General features: G+C 43.1%; 2 protein-coding genes across 2 annotated transcripts; one reads left to right on the top strand and one right to left on the bottom strand.

Annotated features, from left to right (window-relative positions):
* The first annotated feature begins 369 nt into the window (after positions 1-369).
* LOC103930408 (probable rhamnogalacturonate lyase B) lies at positions 370-2,241 on the top strand. Its single transcript, XM_048577350.1, has one exon. The coding sequence runs from the start codon at positions 370-372 to the stop codon at positions 2,239-2,241; it is 1,872 nt and encodes a 623-aa protein (XP_048433307.1).
* Positions 2,242-2,513: 272 nt separating this feature from the next.
* Positions 2,514-10,256, bottom strand: LOC103930373 (DExH-box ATP-dependent RNA helicase DExH12). The gene is made up of 4 exons (XM_009339700.3): positions 10,094-10,256; positions 6,900-9,890; positions 6,080-6,469; positions 2,514-5,922 (listed from the first exon to the last, which is right to left on the bottom strand). The coding sequence occupies exons 2-4, from the start codon at positions 9,858-9,860 to the stop codon at positions 2,731-2,733; spliced, it is 6,543 nt and encodes a 2,180-aa protein (XP_009337975.2). The 5' UTR covers positions 9,861-9,890; positions 10,094-10,256; the 3' UTR covers positions 2,514-2,730.
* Between the last annotated feature and the right edge of the window lie 1,287 nt (positions 10,257-11,543).

Raw genomic sequence — 11,543 nt, 5'->3', positions numbered from 1 at the left:
TAATTTAAGGAAAATCAAACCAAACTCTAAATTAGGAGTTCCAACATCACGTGGAGTCTTAACTACATGAGGATGAATGTGCCTGACTATATAATATCGAATATAATCTGTTAATCTCAAAACAGAAAAACTACATTGATTTGTTATTACGAACAAGTATTCTATTTTTCCAAGCGGAGAGAGGGTGACATGCTTTCGATGGAGGAGGTGAGGCAATGGAGGAGACGGGGTATCCTCGGAGTTTTATCAGTCGCACTACTGGGTTTGCTCTTCTTCCTCCACAATAATAATGGTGCTTCTGAGACGATAACGATTTCTGGAAGGCGAGCACTCAGGAGTGTTAATGGTAATGAGCTCAACTTCAACCAGATGCTAACACAACAAACTCATAACACGGTGGAGCTGAACAATGGCATTGTCAGAGTCACTTTTTCTTATCCTGGAGGAGATGTCACTGGAATTCAATACAAGGGAATTGACAACTTGCTCGAAATCAAAAACCCCCCAAGCAATAGAGGTTACTGGGATCTTGTCTCGAAAAATGGCTTGGACAGACTACAAGGAACAACATTTAAGATTGTTACATCGACAGCAGACCAAATAGAGATTTCTTTTAATAAAACTTATGATATTTCCCTCGGTGATTCGACGCTACCCTTAAATGTTGACAAAAGATACATAATGCAGCGTGGCCGCGCTGGGTTCTATGCATATGCCATATATGAGCGTCTAGAAGGGTGGCCGGAATTGCACCTAGGTCAAACAAGACTGGTTTTGAAACTTCGAGAAGATAAATTTCAATTCATGGCTGTATCAGACGACAGACGAAGATTCATGCCAACAGCCAAAGATCGCGATGGAGACCACGCTCAGGCCCTTGCCTATCGCGAAGCTGTTCTTTTAACTAATCCAAGCAATCCCGAGTTTAAAGGAGAGGTGGATGACAAATACCAATACTCCAATGACATCAAAGACATCAAGGTTCACGGTTGGATTAGCACTGACGATGCTATAGGTCTTTGGATGATCACACCTAGTACTGAGTTTCGTTCAGCAGGGCCGTTCAAGCAGGAGCTTACCTCTCATGTGGGACCAACTTCCCTCACTGTGTTTCTTAGTAGTCACTACGTCGGGAGAGGTTTTGGACTGACCTGCGCAGAAGGTGAGGCTTGGAAGAAGGTTTTTGGTCCTGTCTTTGTGTATCTTAACTCGGACATTCCAAGCTCGAATGCATCCTTCTCTCTCTGGGAAAATGCAAAGGAACAGATGTATGAAGAAGTAAAGAGTTGGCCGTACAATTTCACTCAGTCCGAAGACTTTCCTAGCTCCGATGAACGTGGATCAGTTGCTGGTCAGTTACTAATACGGGATTCGTACATCCCCGAGGGCCTAGATTCAGCAAGTTATGCTTATGTGGGATTGGCTGCACGCGGATACGCGGGATCATGGCAAATGGAATGCAAGGGTTATCAGTTCTGGACTCAAGCTGACAAGCAAGGTTATTTCTACATAAAAGATGTTCGACCGGGGAACTATAGTTTGTATGCAACTGTTCCCGGCTTCATTGGGGACTACAAGTACGAGTATGATATTACAATTGAACCAGCAAGTGAAATTAACTTAGCTAATATTACCTTCGAACCTCCGAGAAATGGTCCAACCTTGTGGGAGATTGGCATCCCGGATCGGTCAGCCGCAGAGTTCAACATACCGGATCCATATCCAACCCTTGTGAACCGTTTCTTCACTGACAATTACGCAAACAAGTTTAGGCAATATGGCTTGTGGGAACGATACGGAGATTACTACCCTGACCATGATCTCATCTACACCGTCGGCACAGACAATTACAATGATGATTGGTTTTACGCTCATGTGACAAGAAACAGAAACGGTACATACGAGGCGACGACATGGCAAATTGTATTTCAACTTGAAGACGTTTGGACCGGTGATTATACGCTCCAATTGGCATTGGCTTCGGCAACCTATGCTGAACTGGAGGTTCGATTCAACAACCAGAACGACACACCTCATTTTTCGACAGGGCTAATAGGGAAGGACAATGCCATAGCAAGGCATGGAATTCATGGTTTGTACTGGCTTTTCAGTGTTGATGTGCCGAGCTATCGACTACAAGAAGGATACAACACCATATACCTTACTCAATCAAGAAACTGGGGACCTTTCGCCGGAGTTATGTACGACTACATCCGACTGGAAGGACCTCCACCAGAGTGATTGTACTTTTATGTATTACACTTCTATAGTAAATACGATTTACGATTTCTTTCATATTTGGTTTAAATGAGAACTTCAAATATACAATGTTTTGATAAGCTAAAGGCAAACTTGACGCAAAATTCAACGCAATAACGTTCTAAAATTCATACAGCTGACCTCACTTAACGAGACTAAGCTTGATTGTTGTATAATTTTAATTTCTTCCATATTTGTTTCAAATTTGTTTCATATTTATTTCAAATTAGAACTTTATAAATACAAAGCTTCGATAAGTTAATAACAAAATTATAAGCAGAAAATATATCGTTAGAAAAAACAGCCCCAACGAGCCCTTTAATCTAAAAGGGGGCATACGTGCAAAATTATCATCGTCCAGTAGAGTATATTACATCATATGGAACATACGAACCATAACCTTTAAGAAACAAAAACAGCGGAAATCGAAAAACGTAACAGGAGAAAATGCTTGGAAGAACAGGGAACATATCATTCGCTGCCGCTGTCGTCGTCAGGCCCTGCTGCATCTTTAATATCAAGAGTGAAATCATATTCCTGATCGCATCCCAAATATGAATCACACATGAAATAAAGAATGAAACTCTTCTCTCCGGGTTCGGCAGGAGCAGCAAACTCGAGCTTCACCTTGGCCCTCCGTTGCAGCGAAACTCTCTTGATGGCGAGCAACGAGTTTGTCTTGGTATCGCCGACCACAAGCCACCAGCCCTCTTCTTTTGCCTTGGGATACCTCAGGGCATCCACAGGACCTACCTCAGTCCTCCCTTCAAGGTCACGTTCGAGAGTAACTAGCAGAGTGATTTCTTCCCCGGCCCTTATGTTATCCCTATCAAGCACCTCATATACCATATCAATGTTGGGAAAGCGGTTGCAAAATCGTGCAATATCCAGCAGCTGCGAGTCTGACATTTGAAGTAGGTCGCGCCTTTCATCATCGTCCAACTCAACCAAATCAAACACTGTCTCTATACTCTTTCCTGGATTTTCCTGGCATCTCTTTGCCAACTCCTTTGTGAAGTGAGGAAGCTGTAGAAGCATCGAGTCCCTGTCCCACATGCCCTGAGTCACCATCTGGCTGACTTCCATGGCTAAGACAGCAAGGCTTAGCCAGCCATTGCTGGAAATGACATCAACCATCGCCTGAAGCAACCTACTAGCGGAAAGGATCACCTCTCGCTGGTCCAAAGCTAGGTTACCACCCAGAGGCTGCCTAGCAAAGTGGGCCTGAAGCAGAGCATTTGCTTTAACATGAGGATCTGTGCATTTGGGACTATCAAAGGAAAACCTCTGGTGGTTAATTAGCCTCCGAACTACCTCTTCCTCCCCTGGTCGAATAGGAAGTTGTGAATACTCCGAAGCGTGAGTTAGAATCTCAAGAAGACCCTTCATCTTTGTTTTGGAAGTTAAAGACGAACTGAAACGCTCAATGGTGGTATAACTGATGTAATAGTATGAAGCTATCATGCCAAGATTCAAAGGAGAGAGGTCCATGTCATCCTCAATTGCAACACACTTGCTTGCCTCCAAGTCGCTCAGTGTATTTTCAATAAGCTCCGAGAGGTGATCAGAAAGATGCCGCTGAGTAACTCCCTGCAGATTGTAATAGTTGGGATTTTGTGTGAGCCTCCGGTACAAGAAAGTCCATGTAAGGTAATCGACAGCATCTTGCTTGTTCTCAATTATTCCTGCAACAACTTCTGCATTCAGATTATCATGTAGATAATGGTGCAAATGGCTTTCAACAGGGAATGCTTCGTACAAGAACTTCTTGTAGTATTCTTTACGAGGCGCGTGGCAGAGGATGACACATTTCCCAGAATTATCTAGCAGAGGGCGACTAGCATGACCCATCATCTGCAACAGATCAGTAACAGGGTAATCAGTGTGAACATTTTCCCGGCCATCATAATACTGAGTTCCCATCACAACCACCAAATGGGCTGACAACGGCACTCCCCAGCACATTGAACTGCTCATGACACAAACTTGAATCCACCCAGCTTCAAACAGCTGTGACACAACTTCTTGGTCCAAACTGCTTAAACCTTCATGCAGGTAGCCCACTCCACTGCGCAAAGTGCCTTTCAAAATTTCATCACCAAGTCTTTCAATGAAAGGCTCAATATCATCCACAGACCGCAACAGAAATGACGGTTTCTCCCCACCATCTGCATTTGAGTAGGTCATCAGATCCACAGCCGTTAGTCGAACATGTTTCCTTGTAGGAACATAAACAAGAGCTGGTTTCCCATTCTTGGCATGCTGGACAATTGCTGTGTATGTGGGTTTTGCCATTGCTTGCATCCTGGCTTCGAAATTAGCCAGATCCACCCCCTGAATGTGTATTTCCAGAGGCACTGGGCGCACACCAGGAGGAAAATTGAAAAGGCCATGAGAGCTAGCCCCTATCCATTCTCCAAGATCCTTTGCATTTGCAAGAGAAGTTGACAGAGCCACAATACGAATCTTGTTCTCAGGTTGACTCGCTATGTATCTCATTCTAGAGACTATTACCTCCAAGATGGGACCACCCTGACCACCAATCAAGTGGAGTTCATCTACAATAAAAAGACTAACCTGTTGAACATGCTTTCTCTGTTTCCAGCGGCGGGATAAAGCATCCCATTTCTCTGGAGTGCTGATGATAATCTGACCTTTCTCAAGCAGTTTTAAGTCTGTGGCTGTTTCCCCTGTTAATAATTCAACACGCAGATTGAGACCCTTTCCAAACTTCTTCTCCCAGTCACGGTAACGTTCCTTAGCAAGAGCTTCAATAGGTGCAATATACACAACACGCATGACATTATCAGAGCCCTTCTGATGATTCCTCAATACAGCAAACTCTGCACATATGGTCTTCCCACTCCCTGTTGGTGCAGCAACCAAGACATTGTCATCTGAATTGTACAAAACAGTGAAAACCTGAGTTTGAACAGGATTGAAATGCTTGAAATCTTGATACAGAGCTTCATATAAGGGATTCCTTAATGCAGTCACGGGAAGTGGTTGCAAGTCCAATAACTCTGTTGGTGGAGGATACTTTTCAGGTAAAATGAGGTGTCTGAAAGAAACAGGTAAAACAGTCTGGGACCCAAGCCACCTATCAGACACAACACGAATGAAGTACTGAGGCGGAAGAGGCTCATATATTGGCACTGTAAAGTTCAAAGTATGATCCTCATCAATATACTGCTTCTTCAGAAGAAAATATTCATGATGAAGGACAAACTCGCCATCATTATCCTCCACTATTACCCAAAATGGCTCCACATATCCATGAACTTTGTCCTCCCATTGGAAATCTGGTGTTATAGTGAGCTCCACCCTCAATACAGTGCGAGTAATCGGCTGCACATGGGCTGCAAGGTTTAATTTGGGGAATTGGTGGATGAACTTATGAAGTGTTCTTCCCATCTTTGGCATACGAATAAGCTCCCCTAGCTCCTGTGAAGATAGATCATAATACCTATCCCAGGCCAAATCCTTCTTCTCCAGCTTCATCAAAATATCATTTGAAATACCAGTGAATTGGCGAAGAGGTGTTTGGACACTCCACATCTTCTTGTTAACCATCTTACACATGTTCAAAGCCTTTTCAGCTAGTTGAGCCCATCCTCGTTTCAAGACAATCTCAAAAAGAGCTCGTAGAAGACGCCCTGCACTCTGAACAAATCCAAAGCCGAAAAAAAAGAAGCAGAAAAATGAACAACAGGATAAGAGAGACAAAATAAATACGTAAGCTAGAACAAGCTGGCAGCACAATCCTAACTGTATCTCAAACAATAAATGAGAAAAGAGCATGAAATATAATAATACAAACCTGAGTAATGTAGACCATATCTGATGTCAACGAAAGCCCCTCAAGCTTCAGCTGTGAGATATATGCTTGCAGCAAGACATTGATCTTGGCACTGGGCTCTTCCAGGCTTTCCTTCACCGGAATGGGAACACGATCCAAAAGCTTTGCTAACTCCATCTTTTCATCCTGCCGCACAGTAACATACTTAAATTCTTCACTGAGTGAGAACAATCGACAAAGCTCAATATCCCCCATCGTAGGCTTCAAATGCTCATTATATGTGGATATTGTTCCATGAGTTATATAGTAATAACTCGCAATGCGACCCAAGTCTGTAACTTGGAAATATCCACTTTTTCTGTCGTACTTAATCAAATTATTCTTGTCCAAGATGGTTGCAGCGGAATGGATCTGCAAAATGAAATGGTTGAGACAAAATGAGAGATCCATAAGAAATACAGAATGCAGGAATCCAGATAAATGCTACGAAGTGCCACAGCAATGATAAGAACAGAATGGACGAGAACTAAATGAGTCCAAGAGAAACCAGATAGAATTAAAGATGACAAATATCAAAACCCAAAAACCATCATGGTCAACACAGACTCAAATGCCATAAAATATCTAATAGAATGGGACAAGCAAATTCCTATAACCAATACTACTTTTTGACATTACTGTGTCAAGCCCCTTATGTTCGCGTGTTTCCTCTCCATTGATATGCACTTGTTTGTTATCTAGTGCAATTAAGAATATGGTTATATACTATACTACTATTACTAATGCTGCAAGGGAATGAAAATATCAACAGCAAATAATGCTAAGTTTGAGCGATTCTTACCAAATCAGCTCGTCTCTCCTCCAATGTAATATCTCTGGAGAGAACATCAGCTTCCAAACCATAGAGTGTGGGGTTCCGTAGCATGCGAACATACAGGTAAGTGTATCCTATCCAATTGCAAGCTTCTCTAGCATTTTGAACAGTTCCAAGAACGATTTCAGCATTAAGTTGGTCAGCCAATTTGGATATGAATTGACTTTCAATGGGAAGCTGTTGGTTCATCAAAGAAAGATAGTACTGAAGCTCATTGTGGCCAGTAATGATAATCCCTTCTCCATACGAATCGTACTGAGGTCTACCTGCACGCCCCAACATCTGCATGACATCCAAAGGACTTAGTTCAGTCCATGCTCCCTTTTCTGGATCATAGATCTGAGTCCCTTTGATTATCACAGTGTGAGCTGGCAGATTCACGCCCCAAGCAAGTGTTGCTGTTGAAACCAAAACTTGTACGTGCCCATCAGCAAAGAGATCCTCAACCAGTTGGCGATCTGCCCTGTTCAATCCAGCATGATGAATGGCAAAACCGTACGGCAGAAGATCTTTGAGATCATTGCTCTTGACCAAATCTGTATGAGTAGTTAGAATCTCTCGGCTAGCACTGTCTTCTTTAAGAAACCTGCCAAGGGTGTCCTTGGCAAGAGCAGTATCTCTTATAGCACGAGCTGTTTTGGCTGTTTCTTTCCTCGAATGGACAAAGATAAGGACTTGATGTTTTCCAGCTACAGCTACGACCTTCTCATAGCAGAGATCATTCATCAACTGGAACCTCTGTAATGGTTTCCTCACCATGATTCCAATATACTGTTGAGATAGGGGGACAGGTCTGTAACTGTTATCAAAATAAAACAGTCCCTTCTTAAGGTCAACACGCAAGAACAATGCCACATCTTCGTAGTTAGGGAGAGTAGCAGATAACCCCACCAACCGAATATGATCTTTCGTGGTCTCAATCTGCCTAACAGTTCTAGCAACAATACTTTCAAGAACGGGGCCTCTATTATCATGAAGGAGATGAATTTCATCAATGATAAGAAGTTTGACCAGTTGAGTGTAAGTCCGGTCTCCTGACTTTCGGGTAATGATATCCCACTTCTCAGGGGTTGTCACAATAATTTGAGTTTCTTCAATCTGTTGGCGAGTCAATGTCTGGTCACCACTTAGCTCCCGCACATTGACACCATAATCCTTCAAACGATTAGAAAGATTTCCAACAACTTCCGCAACAAGAGCTTTCATAGGCGCAACATATACAATCTTATAATCACTGTGGTTTATGGAACCGTCCTCCTTGTTCATGTTCAGCGCAAACTGCTGAAGTATAGTGAGCACTGCAACATTAGTTTTTCCAGCACCAGTAGGAGCACATAGCAGGATATTGTCCGCTTTGAAAAGGGCAGTCTCATAGACTCTACTCTGTACCCTGTTCAACTGGGTCATTCCTTTGAAAGCCGGCTGAGCCCACTCTGGCATGGCAGATATGTTTACAAGCTTCTCATCAGGATTAAATGGTCTCTGTTTCAAGGCTGGCACATGGATTTCTTCATATCCCTTGCTGGGATGTCTGTAAGACCCATCTGGAAGCACGCACTTCTTCGACACCAAAAGTCTACTTTGCTCTTGTGCAAGGCTGTCAAGATCAAGTAGCTCTGCCTGCCCCTTCAACCAACCACTGTCAGCATCTCTATCGACAAGGCCCCTCCTAACCCTGTCTCCATCTCCACCACTCTCATCCTTCAACCTGCGAGCCTCTTCTCTAATACTCTTCTCCAAGTTCTTTTGCCTCTCCTTTGCACTAGCCCTTGTGGCATGCAGCTGTTCTACAATTGCAGTCAAATCTGGACCCAACTGCAGCATTTCCTCCTCAATTTTCTTCCTCTCATCTTGGTCTTCGGCTCTGGCCAAACGCGTGCACCAGACAATCTTCAGCCTGTTTCGACATAGAAACTTAATAAGGCTGAATTTGTCAAACTGAAGGTGAACCAACAGCTTGGTTTCAACTTCCCTGTCATCACCTTCAGCGAGTATCTTGAGCACCTCTTCAGCAAGCTTCTGGCATTGTTGTGGATCGATCTGTTTCTCATAAGCTTCAGATATCTTCCTCTGAAGCCAATAAGCATCAATGTCCTGAACATTAAGGCCCATACCCTCGTTTGCTTCCTGCATTTCATCATCATCAATCCCACCACCCATTTGCATAGCCCCAGATTGATGTGGTTCAGCCACATCATCGTCGTCCTCTTCGTCGTCCTCCTGGACCATATCAAGATCACTCTCCTCATCATCATCTTCATTTTCTTCAAACTCAACCGCAACACCCACATCATCATCTAAGGCTTCATCACCATTAGCCACGGCAGACCCTCCAGCATCACCCCCATCTTGGAAGTCAGTAATCAACCTCCCAATTGAAACCAACTGATCAAAGACGGTGTTGGGTATAGGATTCAACATTTTCTCAATCTCCTTTTTCTTATCAGCATTCTTAAAGCTCTCGTTCTTAAGAACGGCCAAAATCTCGTCCGCAGCGCCGCTTATGATACTCGAAGGCTGGCCACCCAGCTGCTGCTGAATGACGCTGAGCATAGCCTCATAGGCAGCCCTCGTTTCCTTGGTCTTAGGCTGATAAACCCCTTCCTCAGTGGCCGTGAGCACGCTCTCTTCATGAAGCCGCCGCTTCTTACTCTGCCGAACTGGAGCAGGTTCAGCATTCGGGTCCCGCTCCTTCTTCTTCTTCGACTTCTTAAGCTTGTCATCGAGCTCCGGCGGCCTTCCCCTGTAAGCCCGGTCACCGAAATGCTTGGGGTCAATCTTTCCCCATAGAGACTCCGGCTCGCCGGTGGGCTCGTGCGTGTCACGTGGGCGAGAGTCGGTGGTCAGCACCAAACTCGAGTTAGCACGGTACTCGTATTGCTTGAACCGGGCGTGCGCCTCCGCACCGCCGCCCAAGTGCTGCGCCATTTCGAGATCTCAATCCGAATCTCAGAAACCCTAATGCACAAATTCAAAACCCCCAAACAAGTCAGTCTAGGGTTTTACTGCAACTCCAATTTCAAATTACGACGAAAACGTAAAATCTGAAATATATATAATACAAGTAAAAAAATAAAGATAAAAATAAAAACCCCAGAAAACGCAAACAGAAACCCTAGCAAAAAACGATGCAGAAAAGTAGAGAAGATGAAAGCACTCACAGCGAGTCGCGGTTTAATTACGAGCGTGCAACCGGTTCTTGTACTCGCTCTCCGTCGTCTCGGACGCCGCCTTCGGAAAGGGTGGCGGCCAGGTTTTTACTATTGGCCAGTTTGAGAGTGTAAACCGAATTTAACGATTGTTTGAATTTCTTCCTCCAATTTTCTTCTTTTTATCTCGGCTTTGATACGCAATTTCCACAGAAATGTGTAGAGAATAGGACCGCCTTGGATTGCTCGGGCCTAATGATGTTTGGTCTGCGTTTAGTTGTCGATGAAGTGTAGGGTTTTGTGGCCCAATATGATTTCTATGTGGTTTGTTTTGATGGCCTTCGGCACACAATTACCCAAAACAAAAAAAACTTTAATTTTCATTTTTTTTCCTCTCTTCTGCATTACTATTATTATGCATGTTTACTAATTAGTAGTTAGAGTGGGATGAATTGAATGGAGATTAATGAACTAAATTGAGGAGAAGTTGGATTGAAAAAGAGTCATAATCATATATTTTGTTGAAGTTATTTGTTAATTTATTAAAATTACAGTATGAATTCGTCTAACTGTGTCTTATAAGTTGTTTACTAATTTTCTTTGATTGAAATTAAAAACTCATACACCCTTTGTGCTTTTTTTTTTGGTTACAAAGGGGCCCAAAGCCCAAGTAGAAATGCTAAACAAGGAAGAACATCAACCCAAAAGGCTTACATAAATAGCCCGAGTCCTAGCAACCCCGGAAATATCATCTAGAAGTAAGCCAACAATTGAAGGAAGAGGGTCATCCAACATATAGCCCAAGTCCAAAGAAAAGCTCAACTTTGCCAAACCATCAGCCACCATATTCCTTTCCCTATAAATATGACTCAAATCACAGTGATCAAATTGAGTAGTCAAATGATTACAGCCATATAACAAATAAGCCAAGGGATGCAACTCATGCCCAGTACATTTGATGAGTGACATGAAAACATCAAAGTTAGATTCTACAAGTATTCTCCTAGCACCCTTATCCAAAGTCATTTTAAACCTAAAAAGAGACCTCACAGCTCGGCTTCAAGAACTTCTCCCACTTTCATATTAGCTGAAAAAACCCCAATCCAAGAGCCCTAATGATCTCTAAGTACTCTTCCTGAACCGATAGCATGGTTTTGCACTTGGCAAGAACCATCAATATTCCAATTTCAACCATCATTTGAAGAAACCCAAGGCAACAACTTTCAAGAATTTTGTGGGGCTTAGAATGACTAACCTTGTTAGCATCAGTCCACTCCCAGGCATACTTCAAAATAGTGTTCACAATGTCAAAGGGAGCTTGATATAATGGATTGAAGACAATACAATTTCTTCACTTCTAAATATTGCAACACGCAAACCAGAAAAGATTACACCATTACAACCCTCGATGAGTAAGAGTTTTACAATGTATGTTAGCACTTAGCAGCAATCCATCTTTCCA

The sequence above is a fragment of a genome, unplaced genomic scaffold, assembly GCF_019419815.1.
Source record: "Pyrus x bretschneideri cultivar Hongxiangsu unplaced genomic scaffold, Pyrus_bretschneideri_v1 Contig11, whole genome shotgun sequence".
Classification (NCBI taxonomy): Eukaryota; Viridiplantae; Streptophyta; class Magnoliopsida; order Rosales; family Rosaceae; genus Pyrus; species Pyrus x bretschneideri.
The sequence above is the reverse complement of the archived record's forward strand: the minus strand, read 5'-3'. Positions and strand labels throughout refer to the sequence as shown.